At 32.0% G+C, this 16,464-nt stretch overlaps 1 protein-coding gene across 2 annotated transcripts in view; it reads left to right on the plus strand.

Annotated features, from left to right (window-relative positions):
• SPRED1 (sprouty related EVH1 domain containing 1) overlaps positions 1-16,464 on the plus strand; it is a 115,533-nt gene that overhangs the window by 65,800 nt on the left and 33,269 nt on the right. For both annotated transcript variants that reach the window (XM_019725519.3, XM_074327922.2), the window contains 2 exons: positions 6,285-6,453; positions 9,178-9,227. In XM_019725519.3, the coding sequence (XP_019581078.2) occupies positions 6,285-6,453; positions 9,178-9,227 (219 nt within the window). The remainder of the gene's footprint in view (positions 1-6,284; positions 6,454-9,177; positions 9,228-16,464) is intronic.

Consider the following 16,464-nt stretch of genomic DNA (forward strand, 5'->3'; position numbering starts at 1 on the left):
AAACAACTTTCTAATATATTGTGTCACTTAGATGATGCGAATGTTTTAGGAAGCATAGTTTTAAAATTACCTACAAAACACAGTGGATGGTTGTGCCAAAAGATTACCTGCCTTTTTTCTCTCATTGCCTATTCTTAAATTCTGAATAGCTACCACCATAGTAGCCTTTTCCTAAGGGATATTTATTTTTATGCTTCATTAAATATATAATAAAAACAGTAAAATATTCTTATTTCCTAATACCATTTTATAGACCAAAAAATTAACACAATTTGTCATCTAGTTCATAATTAGTTGTCATGTTGTTTTAGTATGGTGTATAACCTCAATATTTATCGACTTATAGGTAGAACACATTCTTACATAGGTGTTTGTGTGAGTCAAAGATCTAGTTCATTATACTTCCCATTTCCTTAGTGTATTTTAAAATTAAAGCTCATTTTTAAATTTTTGGTCTGTTTTTTACTTTAAAACTCATTTTTTAAAAAATCATTTTTCTATGTGTTTTGGGGGACTCTAAAAAATAGAAGCCACTTGTAAACAAGTGCTAGAGATGAGTGTAGACGATACTGAAATTAATTATTTATCTGAGAGAAAATAGTTGGAAAACAACTTTGGAAAATTTAAGAGAGGAGTTAATTCAGCAATATTTTCATGTATTAAAAGTAAATGTAGTGATATTTTCATGTAATAATTATAAGACCAAACTCACTTTTTTATATCTTTTTAACAATTCCAATTTAGCATTTTACATGTTGCTTTTCTTACTGTTTATGTATACAGTAAAAATGTCTCAATAATCCTTAACACCAATTTTAACTTCTTTAATTCCAGAACTTAATTTAATTATGAATTTTATTATTGCAAAATGGTTATCGCAACAAATGGTAAATCTCTACAAAATGCTGTAACAAAGTGCTAACACATAAAAGCCCTGGATAAATATTAATTCTTTTGTAATACCTGTAGAATTATCAAAGTATAGGAAACAAAACTCTTGAGGCAATTTTATTACTTTGTCTCTAATTAGGCAGATAGAATCTAGTCACCTTGGTTACCTATTTCACAATTAACAAGACTTACTATCAAAAAATCATTACATTCAGTGATATGCTGCTAAAGGTTTAACAATCAGCTCTCCAGGGGAAGAAAAAGGCATTGATTTATAGCATTTATATATTCCCACCATGGCTGATTTCAGTCAGTAGACATCTTTACATATGGAATTGGGAAGGAGTGAGCAGTAGTATACCATTATTTTTTCTTTTGTTACCTGTGCCTTTGATATCATATCCAAGAAATCATTGCCAAATCCAATGTCCTGAAGCTTGTGTCTTGTGTTTTCTTCTAAGAAAGAATTTTATTGTTTTAGTTCTTATTTAGGCCCTTGATTCATTTGCCTTAATTTTTGTATGTGGTTTAGGTAAGCCTCCAGCTTCATTCTTTTGCATGTGAATATTCAGTTTTCCTAGTACCAATTGTTGAAGACTGTTCTTTCACCTATTGAATGATCTTGGCACTGTTGTCAAATATGTTGAGGTATTTTCCTTCTAGTCCTAGTTTGTTGAGTGTTTTTATCTTGAAAAGATGGTGCAATTTTGTCAAAGTTTTTTCTGCATCAGTTGAGATGATTGTGTGGTTTTTTCATTTATCCTGTTCATGTGGCATATTACATTGATCAGTTTTCCTATGTTGAACCATCCTTGTGTTCAACAGGAATAAATCCCATTCGGTCATAGTGTATATCATCCTCATAATATACCGCTGAATTTGGTTTGCTAGAATTCGTGGAGGGTTTTTATATCAGGGTTCTTCAGGGATATTAGTTTATAGTTTTCTTGTAGTGTCTTTGTCTAACTTTGATATCAGCGTAATGCTGGCCTCACAGAATGACTCGAGAGTGTTTTCTCTCTTTAGTTTTTGGAAAAGTTTGAGAGTATTGGTCTTAGTTCTTTTAATGTTCGTAAAAGTTCACCAGTGAAGCCATCAGATTGAGATTTTCTTTGTTGAGAGATCTTTGATTATTGATCAGTTTCATTAGTAATTAGTAATCTATTCACCCTTTTTGTTTATTGCTGACTTAGTCTTGATCTGTTTTATGTTTCTAGTAATTTGTCCATTTCATTTAAATTATCCAGGTTTTTGGCATATAAGTGTTTATAGAACTTTCTATAATCCTTTTTATTTCTGTAGAATCAGTAGTAACATCTCCACTTTCATTTTTAATTTTTGTAATTTACATCTTCTCTCTTTTTCTTAGTCCATCTAGCTAAAGGTTTGCCAATCTTTCTGATCTTTTTGTAAAACCAACTTTTGGTTTCATTGATTTTTTTTTTTTCTCTTGTTTTCCTAGTCTCCATTTTGTTTCTCTCTGCTCTAATTTTTATTATTTCCTTCTTTCTGCTAATAGATTTGGGTTTAGTTCTTTTTTTCTACTTCCTTAAGTTGTAAAGTTACATTGTTGATTTGAGATTTTTCTTTTCTTTTTTTTCTTTTTAAGGTGTTTATACCTATATATTTCCCCCTTAGCACTGCTTTTGCTGTGTCCCATAAGTTTTGATATGCTGTGTTTTGGTTTTTGTTCTCTGTTTTCTAATTTCCCTTGTGATTTCTTCTTTGATCAGTTGGTTGTTTAAAAGTGTGTTGTATAATATCCAAAATTTTGTGAATTTTCCAGTTTTCCTTTTTCATTGATTTCTAACTTAATCCCATGGTGGCCAGAGAAGATACTTTGTATAATATCTATATTTTAAAATATGTTGAGATTTAATCTATGGCCAAGCATATGGTCTGTCCTGAAAAAATGTCCCATGTGCACTTCAGAAGAAAGTGTATTCTTAGTGTTGGATAAATGTTCTTTATATGTCTGTTAGGTTTAGTTGGTTTGTTGTGCTAAGTCCTCAATTTCCATACTTCTGCCTGGATGTTCTATTGATTGTTCTGAGTAGGTTTTTTCAGTTCTCAGTTATTATCTTAGAACTGTTTATTTCTCCCTTCAGTTATGCCAAGTTTTGCTTCATGTGTTTTGATGGTATGTTGTTAGACGAATAAATATTTGTTACATCCTCTTGCACTCTTGAACTTTCTGTTTATTAATATATAATGTCCTCCTTTGTCTCTTGTAAACATTTTGATTTAAAGTATATTTTGTCTGGTATTAGTCAAGCCACCCTGTTTCCTTTATTTGCATGGAATGTCTTTTTTCCATCTTTCATTTTGAACCTGTTCACATCTATATCTAAGTAAGGTGAGTCTCTTGTTGGCAGCATATAGTTGGATCATGTGCTTTTATACATTCTGCTAATCTCTTGTCATTTGGTTGGAGAGTTTAATCATTTACAGTTAAAATAATTACTAATAAGGAGGGGTTTACTTCTGTCATTGAGCTGTTTGTTTTCTATAACATATGCCTTACAGCTTTTTTTATTCCTCATTTCCTGCATTCCTATCTTCTTTTGTGTTTAGTCAATTGTTTGTAGTCAAATGTTTAAATTCTTTCTCATTTCCTTTTGTGTATATTCTATAGCTATTTTCTTTGTAGTTAGCATGGAGATTACATTTAACATTTTAAAGTTATAGCACTAATTGAATTTATACCATTTTAACTTCATAACATACAACAACTCTGCTTCTTTACAGCTTTATCCCCACTCCTTTCAATTGTTGATGTCACAAAAATACATCCTTATGTATTGTGTGCCCAGAAACATAAACTAAAATTCTTTTAAGTGCACTAGTCTCCTAAATTTTGTAGAAAACAATATTTGGGGTTACAAACCAAAGTTCCACCAATAACTAGCTTTTATACTAGTAATTGTGGTGTTTTTTTTCTTTAAATGTATGAGTCTCTTAAATCATACAGAAACAAAAATTTCAGTTACTAACCACTGTTACAATAATACTGCTGTTATAATTGCCCATGTATTTACCTTTATTGAGATCTTTATTTCTTCATATAGCTTCATGTTACTGTCTACTGTCATTTTATTTCTCCCTGTAGGACTCCCCTGACCATTTTTTTTTTTTTTTTGCAGGGCAGATCTAGTGGTAGCAAGCTCCCTCAGCTTTTGTTTATCTGAGAATGTCTTAATTTTTCCCTCTTTTGAAGGACTGTTTTGCCAGATATAGGATTCTTGATTGACAATTTTTTCTTTTAGCACTTTGAATATACTTACCCATTATTTTCTGACCTCCAAAGTTTCGGAAGAGAAATCTGCTGATATCCTTATTTAGGATCCCTTGTATGTAATGATTCACTTCTCTTTCTGCTCTCACGATTCTCTGTGTGAATGTGTTTTAGGTCATCTCATTTGGAGTTTGTTGAGCTTCTTGGATGTGTATGTCTTTTGTCAAATTTGAGAAGTATTTTATGTTTTGTGTTGTTGTGGTTTTTTTTAATTTGAGAAGTTTTGAACCATTGTTTCTACAAATATTCTTTGTGCCCCTTTCTCTTTTATCCTTTTGCAGCTCCTACAATGTGTGTATTGGTTCCCTTGGTGGTGCCCCACGGGTCCCTTAGGCTCTGTTTGCTTTTCTTCATTCTTTTCTTTCTGTTCCTTAGACTTAATAATTTCGATTGTCTGGTCTTCAAGTTCACTAATTCTTTCTTCTTCCTGCTCACATCTGATTTTTTAATTCCTCCACTGAATTTTTTATTTCAGTTTTTGTACTTTTCAGCTCCAGAATTTCTTTTTGTTTCTTTTTGTTTTTTATCTCTTTAATGATATTCCCATTTTGTTCATAAATAATTTTCTTGATTTTTGTCTATATCTTCATTTAGTTTTTTGAACATCTTTAGGGCAGTTTTTTCAATTACAGTTGACATTCAATATCATATTAGTTTCAGGTGTACAGCATGGTGATTAGACATTTATATAACTTACGAAGTGATCTCCCTGATAAGTCTAGTATTCACCTGACACCATGCATAGTTATTTTGGCTATATTCCCTATGCTGTACTTTATATGCCCGTGACTATTTTGTGATTGCCAAATTGTACTTTTTAAGACAGTTTTGTGTTCTTTGTTTTTTTAAAAAAAGCCTTTGTCTGGGAGATCTACTATAAGGTCTTTTTCAAGAACAGTTTCTGTTGATTTTTTTTACCCCCTTTCAGCCACCTATACTTTACTATTTTGTTTGTATGCCGTTTGACTTTTTTGTTGAACACTAGGCATTTGAGTCTAATAATGTAGTAACTTTGTAAGTCAAATTGTCTCCTTTCTCAGGGTTTTCTGTGGAAGGCACAGCTCAGCTCCAAGTACAGTCACTGTTTTCAGTCTTAGTTGCAGGGGCACAGCCCACCATCCCATGTGGGAATTGAACCGGCAACCTTGTTGTTAATAGCTCGGGCTCTAACCAACTGAGCCATTTGGCTGCCCCTGTTTTTTGTTACTTTTATTGTTGTTGTTGGTTGTCTCTCTGCCAAGAATCAGTGTAAGGTGTAAATGTAAAGTCTTCTCATGTTTTGTCAGAGCCTTTCTCTGGGTATGCATAGTCACTTTCTAATTTTCTCCGTATATGTAGTTGTTTTTGCATGTATGGCTGTCAAAATGGGGGAAAGTGAAAAATGACAGATAAAAAAGGGTGTTGGCCCTTTGACTATCCTGGAAGTCACTTTATTCTAATAAAAAAGGACTTGCAACAATGAGAGAAGGGTGTTGGCCCTTTGACTATCCTGGAAGTCACTTTATTCTAATAAAAAAGGACTTGCAACAATGAGAGAAGTACAACAGCAATGGCTGCCCTCTTTGTCTTCACCTCTATAATGAGGAGTAGCAGTCAGTGATCAGAGCATAGATACCTGGTATTTGAAGGACAGGATCCTTTTTACCCACCCTGGTTCCATGTGCAAGCTGCTCTAGGAACGCACATACATCTCCCAGAGTGGAGGATAGTTGCTGCTACAATGCTAGTAGCTGAAATTGATGAAAATTAACCACAACTTACTGTTTTTGCCTTCCCCTGGAAGTTTCAAGCCTTCACCAGACTCCAGACTTCCAACATACAAGTGGTTACATCAGACAGATTTTGTTGTCTACGTGGGAAGACAGATTCCTGCTGCTCTTACTCTGTAATCTTCCAAAAATCCTCTTTAGTCTCATCTTAATTTCTGTATTGAGTCACTTTGTGAAGTAGATTCAGTAGCAAGACCTCTATTAATATAGGGTGGAAATACTCTTACTAAAATGTAATAGCTGTTTTCTCACTTCAGTTTGTATTTAAGAGCTACATTAAATGCACTTGATATATGTATGGTAATTTTTGTCATTTAATTTTTTGACAGGTGGTTTTGGAATGTATGCTTAAAAAAGACCTCATTTATAATAAGGTCACTCCAACATTTCACCACTGGAAGATTGACGATAAGAAATTTGGCCTTACCTTTCAAAGTCCTGCTGATGCTAGGGCTTTCGATAGAGGTATTCGAAGAGCTATAGAGGATATTTCTCAAGGTAAGTTTTCTTAACTATTAATTTGCTTATCAGTTATGTATAGTAGAGTAACTTTAAACGTGTCAGCTTTTGTGATACGTGATCAGGCTTTGAAAGCGCACTGTAGGTGAAAAAAATAAAATAATAGTCTCCTTAGTCTGTTTTATATTTGTATATACTAATTACATGGACCTGTTTCCCCGAAAATAAGCCCCAGTTAAGATCGTCAGCCAGACGGACGCATTTAGAACGTTATGACGATGTTCCAAAACAAGATGACATGACTGTATTTGAGTAAATGTAGATTGTTGTACATAAAAAATAAGACATCCCCTGAAAATACGCCCTAAGGCATCTTTTAGAGCAAAAATTAATATAGAACCCGGTCTTATTTTCGGGGAAACACAGTATTATCTTGAGATATCCATCAACAGCAGTCTTCAGATAATTCAAATGTTTTAAAATAAGAGCTTCAAGAAGAGGGCAGCAGTCAGGTACAACTTTTAAAATTGTGTGTGTGTGTGTGTGTGTATCAGTCATAGTCTGGATTTTGTAATGATAAAGAGAAAATTTCTAATAATCAAATATATGTAGACTCAAGTTATTTTGTGGTACAACTCTTCTCTCTTTATTTGATTTCATTACTGAGCATTGGCAGAGACCACAACCCCATCTATTCCTTTCTATATCTTTCTGATCTGTTTAGATTATTGACTATAAAGCTTGCAGGTTTTTTTTTCTTTTTTCTTTTTTTTAATTAAATTTATTGGGGTGACAATTGTTAGTAAAATTACATAGATTTCAGGTGTACAATTCTGTATTACATCATCTATAAATCAAGCTTGCAGGTTTTAAAGGGAGAAAGACTACATTTGTGTGTAAGACTAGCCTCTACTTAATTAAAAAGAAATCACATTAAAACCCATTGCTTCCTCCAAAAGAAGTCATAACTAAGACTTGATTTGTTTTTCTAATTAACTAGGAATATTATATCTCTTAATAGAAATAACTTCTATATAAAGTAACTGAATCAAAATGTTCACAACATCGTGATTTGTATATTTTGAAAATGGCACTTTAAGCAGAAAATTAGAAGAAATCAACTGAGACAGGCCATAGGCAAGAACATGGAAATGCTTAGTACAAATCTATATTGATAGTGCAAGAAACTGTGGTTAAATATTTAGCTACTTTAAAATATTAGAGTTTGGTAAACAAATAACCCTTGATTTCCAGTTCAGAAAAAAGTTCCATGAAATGATAGCAGTTACTTTATCTTAATTACAGGAGCACTTAAATTCTCCCTACATCAGTGTTCTCAGTGATGGCTGCACATTTGAATCACCTGTGAGGCTTTTGAAAAAGAATAGCTGGTTCCCACTCCATATCACTTGAATTAAACTATCTGGATTGTGGAGCTGAGGCATTCTTTATTATTATTATTATTATTATTATTATTATTATTATGTTTCTAGATATATCAGATGTGATGGGGAATTATTATCCTAGTCGAATGATTATATTATCAATTTAAAAAAACAAATGATGAATATAGATCTTCAGATTCTCCAGCAGAGGTTGTGGTTTTTCAAACCACTGCAAGAAACTTAAAAACAATGCATGATGCTCTTTGCCTCCTCACTTCACAGAGATTTCTGACATTATTGACTTGGTTCAATAACTCTGGCATCAGTATATTTTTTAAAGTTTCTAAGCTGATTCTGAGGTTTAGCTAGCATTGAAGAATCAGTGCTTTAAAGAGAAAATCGTTATCCCTGGCTGTTGGAATTTATATGATTTATGTTAAGTTTTGAATTACTTTGAAGCCTATATTTATGTTCTTATAAGAATATACTTCTTTTACTAGGATCAAATAGATTGGGTTTAATGTTTAAAAAGACAGTTTATAAGGAGAAGCTTACAAACTGTTAGCTAAGTAGTGTAGACTGTAGTATCCAACCTGTCTTGTTATTTTTAAACATTATTTGAAGCATGCTGGTTAGCATTATTATCAGTCATTGTAGACTTGCAACAATCCCATTAAATTTCTTACTGAGCTTTCTGTGACACTAAGAATAAACTATACAACCCTTTCCAAAGGGCAGATTTCTCATCTCCATGTCAGCTCTGTCGCTCAATGGTAGCATAAACTCAGAATACTTTGCTATAATAAAACAATCCCCCCTTAATTTATGGGAACTAAAAGTACTCTTGAACAGAATGAAAACATATAAAGAGACATTGATGCATAAAAGTCAATAGCAACAACTGGCCATTGACTCTCAATGGATTAAGGCTCATTTATTTATTTTTTATTACTAATGCAACTAAAATCCTACTTCTGGGTGCTAAATATTGTTTTTTGGGTCAGAGTATTTAGAAAAAATGGAAGAAATCATACATGGGTATCACCTAAACACCAGAGGAGTGTGGTGTGTATACTCTGCCCAGCAGTTTGAGTATTTCGGAGCATTCAAGAGCAGGGCTTACTAGAAATAGTACACTTTGACGGAAAACATCTCTTTAGTAAGTAACTGAGAAATTACCTATAGAAGAGGAAAACAGTCACTTTATTCTTTATTGGTCTAACAAAGGGACAAGTATAAGTGACCATCTGACTGGTTGCCAGGCAGCCAGAATCACCTCTGATCAGATTTCTATAGTATTGTAATAATATAATCAATTAGTAATATTAAAATCTAAGACAAAAATTCTATGTTAATTATCTCTTACCTGTTTTCTTAGGATGCCCAGCATTAAAAAATGAAACCGAAGGAGCAGAAGAAGACTTACAAGTAAGTAGTTTGGCTTGAAAGGAATTTCTAAACTCAAAAGATATAGAGGAATGACTAGCTTTAATTAATAAACAGCTCAATAAATTTTTAAGAAAATATCTATGGCACTGTATGTGTCAGGAAATACAGAGAAACAGAACCAATCAGGTGTATGTATGTATATACGTATGAATGTACATATTAGAGAGAGAAGGTGGTTTTGGTTTGGATTGCTTTTGGCGAGGGGATTGTTTTTAAGGAATTGGCTTGTGATTGTAGGAGCTGGCAAGTTCGAAATCCGCAGCGTAGTCAGACATGCTGAAAGTTCTGGTACTAGTTGATGTTTTGGTCTTGAGTCAGAAGGCCTTCTCGAGGCAGAACTTCATTTCACTTTGGGGGATCTCAGTCTTTTCTTTAAGTGTTTTTATAATGAGGCCCACCCACTTTATGGAGGGTAATCTTCTTTACTCAGTCTACTGATTTAAAGTTAGGCACGTCTGAAAATTACCTTCACAAAATTTAGACTGGTGTTTGACCAATAGCTTGGCAATCATATGCGTAGACTATACAAGTTGACACTAAAATTAACCATCACAGATACTGCATTCCCATAGACAAGGTATTTCTATAAAAAATTTACAGAAAAGGACTTGCAAATTGTTAATAAGCATTTGGACACCCTTCTGTTTTATCTCACCGCTAATCAGTAGGTAATGTAAGTTAACCAAATGATCAAGGGATTAAAAATTGATATTACCCCATATTGTGTCTGTCCATGAGATTGACAGATTGATGCCCTGCTGGAGAAAATGTAGATTGGTAGATTGTTTCTAGAAAGCAATTTGGTAATATGTATTAAAAAGCCTCAAAAATAGAAACATTCATGCTTGTTCATCTGGTGCATCACTTTCCAGTAATCTATACTAAGGAACTAGAGATGCACAACAATTTTTTATACACAGATTGGTGGGTGTATAAAATGTCCATGATAATAATAAGGAGCTATCTAAATAGGAGAATGGGAATAGTTGAATTAACAGGTATATTTTTGTCATACAACTATTAAAATGTTATTTATGAATTTGCTTGCAATATACTAAGTAATAAAAACAGGAAAATTATATGGTGTTATCATTACTCAGCTAAATGTTAAATATTTTTGTTGGTTACTTTTGGATTGTGTAATTCTGAGCTATATGGCTATTTTATTAGTATTTTTCTGTATTTTTAAAGTTTACTGCAATAAGAATTAATACTTTTAAAATAATACTAAAAGAACCCAAAGTTGTATGTATACCTTGTATTCATAATCCATTAGTCATATTATTGTAAAAGTAGTCATGACCAAAAGACATGGAAAAATGCTTTATGTACTTTTTTAGTCAGAATATAGAAATGTTTTTATTTTATTTGAGAAATACAGCAAAGTTTAAAGAAAAAAAAACAAATTGTTAACCTTACATGGTAATCATGTATTTTTAAATACAACCTTTGGGTCTTTTTTCTGTATACATAGTTGCGTATATACTTGTATTATTATGATACCATTATACCATAGTCTCATTTCTTTCCTATTTAAAAACCTATTATTTTTTGTGTTTTACAATATATTTTCAAGTTTATAATTTTCAGTATTTTTATTTTTATGTAATTTGTTTTCAACAGATGTTTCCTAATTACCAATCTCCCTATTGTACATTTAAGAGTTCTTATATGTATTTAAATATTTAAATCTATTTATTTTATTGATGGTTAATTGTTATTTTAAAAATGCAGTGAGTTGCAGTTAATTTGTTGTTAGAAATAAGGAATAAAATGCAAAATACGTGCATTTTTTTAGTGAAGTCTTTTCCAAGGTTCCATTTTGTTCCAGTATCAAATATGGAATTGGAAATGGGGAAACATGTTCTGAATTGCTCCCTATGGTGAAAGTATATTTGGTTAAAATTCAAGTTAAAAAAGTAGACAAAGAAGATGGGGATACCACTCATTTATAGGGTCGCCAGGAGTTAGAGGTGACTCAATGACATGTAACACACATACAAAGAAAAAGGGGAAATACTGAGATGCTAGCAAATATGTGTGATAAATAGGGTGTTTTTCTGAACACCCAGTTGAAAAATTTTTTAAAAGAATCAACATCGAGAATTAAAACTACCAAAGGAAACTGAAATTTACTTAATTATGCCAAAGTTGTTGCGTGTCGTTCGTATTTTAAAATAATATATTGGAAGTATAAAGTATTCTAATTTATTTAACTGTTTTATTAGGAGTAGAGTATATCTGTCTCATAGTTCACCTATAGCAGGGGTGTCAAAACATTTTTCAATGTTTTTTACCAAGGGCCATATGCGGTAAAATACACAAACAGCCGGGGCCACTCTCTCGAGGTGAAATACGTATTGCCTCACCTGGTTTGTTTAAGTAAACTAAATACATTTTTGGAATTTACTGCGGGCCAATTAACAATGGATTGCGGACCACAGTTGGCCCGCGGGCCGCAAGTTTGACACCCCTGACCTATAGGCTTGGCATAAACATTTTGAAATTATTTTGAGTACATATTTACTGATTTATGGTAGTGGTTATGTCAGGTTTACTTTATTTGGTGATTATTTGCAAAGGCAACTAAAATGGTTTTAAAAGAGTAACCCATTATCTAATTTTTTAAACCCAGAAGCGGTAATGTTTATGCTATATTTGGATCATAAATGTCATGAAGACATTAAACATCAGAGTAGAAATCCTCTCCATTTTGAGTGTTTTTTATTAATTCATTGAGCAAATATTTGAGTACCTATTTATTTTGTTCCAACAACTAGCTAGACATTTAGTTATTTGCTGATGGACAACTTTCTGCTTTCAACAATGTCATATGCTCATCAGTTATAAATTAACAGGAAGACATTTACCTTTCTATTTCATATCTGTCTTTGAAGGGTTTCATAACATATCATTTGGATTTAAAATCATATCTTAGCCAACTTTATCCCTGATGTTTAGTATAGTGCTGATCATATATATAGTTGGCACTCAAGAAAGGTTTTTTGAAGAAAAATCTTCAAAATTAGGATTTTTTTTTTTTAACCTAAGCACTAATAAGGTAGGAATGTTCTTCCATGTTTCCCCGAAAATAAGACCTAGCTGGACAATCAGCTCTAATGCATCTTTTGGAGCAAAAATTAATATAAGACCAGGTTTCATATAATGCACTGTAATGTAATGTAATATAAGACCCAGCCTTATATTAATTTTTGCTCCAAAAGACGCATTAGTGCTAATTGTCTGGCCAGGTCTTATTTTCTGGGAAACACGGTTTTTATTTGGTTTCTTTCTTTGACTCTTTTAATGATCCAGTTAAGGGTTTGTTTATTTGTTTGTTTTTAATGCTAGCTTATATTTGTTTTAAGATCATTTTTACAATGTCTTTCCAACCAAAAATATCAGTTACAATACCTCTAATTGTTTAGATATGCTAGATTGATAACAGGACCCATAAAACTCACCTCACAATACACTTGAGGGTATAAGCAAAAAAAAAATCTCAGATTTCATGCTTTTGAGCAGAAGAAACATGACAGCTAATTGATCTGAAGTGAAAAGTTGTCATATTTTCTCCTTTGGCTACTGAGAAGTACTTCACTAACTTAACTCATTTTTAAAATTAGGTAATATCATTTTTGAGCCAAAATGATTAAAAGGCCTGTGCCTTATGTTTATTGTTTAAAGTAATTTTGCTGTAGGCAAGGGGGATATAAATGGTTCATGTACTAGTTTTTAGACATGGTAACATTTTTATAAGGCTCTAGATATTAAATCTAAGTTAATGGGTGGGTTTTATTTAGCTAGTAAAATGGATTTTATATTACTGTGACTTATCACCATCCTACATTAACTATCCTATAGTTAAGTTCCCAAAATCTTAGTACATTTTAGATTGAGTTTTGTTTATTATCTAATAAGATAGGGAAAAAACACAAGAAACTGTAACCTGTTTGCATAATGTTTTGTCATTATTTAATCTTTTTTCTTGACTCTTAGACTACTACATTTTAATGTAGAATATTTAGATAGTTAGAAAATTATGAAGAAGAAATCAGGAATCGTTTATCCCCAACCAGATAGAACTGCTGTTAATATTTTATGTACTCCTACCTAGGTTCTTTGTTTGTTTTATTCTTGCATGTTGTATTTAAATACATACTTTTTAAAAGCACCATCAGGATCAATCTCTTTTCCATTTCGATTGTATTTTTGATATGATTTTTGTTTGTATTGGGGATGGCAGTGATGGTGGTGATTGGAATTGAAGTAGTATAAATCATAAAATTTGAACCCACACAGTCTGACTTCACAGTATTTGGATATAGCTACTATATCATGTAACTATATTACAGTTTATTTAACCATTCACATTTCATTGAACATTTACTTTATTTTCCATAACTTTTTACATGAATTTTTGTTGGTATTTCTCAGTGTGATCTTAGGATAAAATCCTAGAAATAGATTTGCCAGTTAAAGGATTGTATAAAGATTTATATAGTTATCAGGAGCTATTTAACTACTGCCTAGTAACTCAAACAGATTTACAGACAATAAACAATTCCCTGAAAACCCAGTACCACTTTTAAGATACACTAAACCTTTATTACAAAGGTACTTTAGGTTTTTCTGTCGATTAATCTAGGGTAGAGGACATGTTTTCCTTTTCTTTTGTTTCTGGACATTATATCTTGGTACATTTCTCGTATTTCTTTTATATTGTTTCATCACTGATTACTGTATTCAGGTTGCGTAAACAAAATGCTGTGTGTGCTATTAGCGTTTTCAGACAAAGCTCATAGACAAATACAAAATTAAAAACTCAAGGTTAGTTTATTCTTATCCTTAGATAAGTAACTAATCAAAAGTAACTACAGAAATCTAATGAATAAATAGGAGACAATTGTGGTCAAATCTAAAATGAATTGCTACTGGATACTACTCCAAGATATTAATAGTGATTTTGTTGGGCTCATGGAATTGTTAATAATTTCCTTCCTTTTCTGTGCTAAGTTTCCATAATTTGAGTATATAGTATTAAATGCCAAAAATAGCTTTGGTAGCATTTTCAATATATGCAGTGCTAAAATATAAGATTTCTTTATCAAAGAACATTTTAAAATTCTTCCATCATGCTAAAATTAATAGAATAATTAATTATTAAAATCTTCTATTGTTGGATATGACGCAGCTACACATTTTGAAACCTGTGATTTGTGATACACAACTGCAAGAATGAAGTTCTTGAGTAATAAGTAGATTGATATCACTTTTTTCACACTTGATTGATTATTTATTGGGAAACACACATTAAAATAGGTTTGCAGAACAACACTAAGTTTTCTCTGCCTCAGAATTAATACAGGAAGAAGGGACAAAGGGAGGAGGAGGAAAGCAAAAAGTCTGCTTTTCTTTTCTCTACAACCGTCATCAAGCCTTGTGTTCTGATAGAAAGCAACAGCCTGAATTATTTTATTGCTTTACCCAGCATCCTTTTGCTTTTACACACAAAATTGCTATAGTAGTCTTGGAAAAAGAAAAAGCTAAACAATCTCTTAGCAACCATAGGAGAATAATTACTATACCAGCCTCTGAGAGTGAAACAGATTTCCATTGTACATTAAAATTGGCATGGGATGCTTTATAGATAATACAGATGAGCCTATGCCAGCATGATACTAAAAGCATTGAATGTGGTTATATATAACTATAGACAATTTTTTTAAGCTAAAGATCATGCAAATGTATGTACAGTCTTTATGCATATCATATATTTTCTGCTCTTGTGGAAGATTTTTGGCATTTCCCAGCCCCTAACTTTAGATTATGTCCATGTTCCCATAGTAGTTTTTTATTTTTAAAGGTTATAATCCAGTAAAAAACATTCAAACTTGCCTGTGCCTTAACACTTTTTACTCATTTGTATCCAAAAAAAAAAAAAAAGTGTTTTGGTTATTATTAATTATACTTATGGAAATGGTAGATAACCTTTTTGAAAAATAATAATACAATGTTTTTCTTATTTGATTGGCAAAGATTGGTAAGTGATAATGCCCAGTGTGGGCAGATGTGTGAGGAAATGGTCTCTGTGTCATATAATATTGACAGATTTTCAAATGATACATAAGCTTGCTAGAGGATGGCTTGGTAATATAATTGGAATATATGCCTATCCTATATTTGGTAATTCTGTTTATAGGAATTAATCCTAAAGAAATAATGTTACTGGTGTACAAAGATGTATTTATAAGGAGGTGTGCTGCAATGTATATAACAAAATATTGGAAGTGATCTACATGCCCACATGTAGAGTATTGCCCATGGAATATATGCCATATACACATACTGAACTTCTTTGCAACCATTTCAAAGCACAAGGTACAACTTTATATGTTGATATGTGGAGAGGTCCATAATAAATTATGAAGTTATAAAAAGCACTATGTGGATAGGCTGTCTAAAATATAAATGGAATCAAATTATACATAGGGTATAAACATATCTACCGGCATTAAGAAGTCTAGACAGATATATGTCAAATAATAATAGGTGCTATTCCAAGGGGTTGGATTATGGAATGAATAATTTGTACTTTCAGTAGTTATTAAAGTTAATTGTTTTGTGAGTGAAGATTTTTTATTGTTAAGGAGTTCTCTATTTTTTTCTTCCATACTAGATTTGCCTCTCAATGGTCTATATTAATATAATGTGATTTGATTTGTGGATTTTTCCACATTACAGATTAGTAACACTCACTGTGTTCCAGGCATAGTTTAAGCTCTAGGGATAAAAATAGGCAGAATCATTACTGGCTCATAGGAGAAATATAAAAAAGAACACTTCGAATATAGGGTGATAGATTCAAGTATTTTTGAGGAAGTTCAGAGGAGAGAGAGATTAATTTGGGAGTGGATCAACAAAGACTTTTGAGGCATTTATGGCTGAGGTTATAAAGGTGTTTTTCTACTAGAAAATTGAAGATAGTCGTTGTGGGCTGAGGAAATGACATGTAAGGGTCAGAAGTGTAAAATATCAGGTGATACTGGGGAGAAATAAGTACATCAGTATTTCTGAAACAAAAAGATGAAAATGAAACAATAGTAGAAGCCATGGTAAAAGCAAAACTTGTGTTTTGTTTGAACAGTTATTGTTTTGTTCATTCTCAAAATTTCTTATTTATATAAAGAAAACATTGTAATTTTTACAGAGACTG

This window comes from Rhinolophus sinicus, chromosome 3, assembly GCF_057876585.1.
Source record: "Rhinolophus sinicus isolate RSI-liver-muscle chromosome 3, RSI-T2T, whole genome shotgun sequence".
Classification (NCBI taxonomy): Eukaryota; Metazoa; Chordata; class Mammalia; order Chiroptera; family Rhinolophidae; genus Rhinolophus; species Rhinolophus sinicus.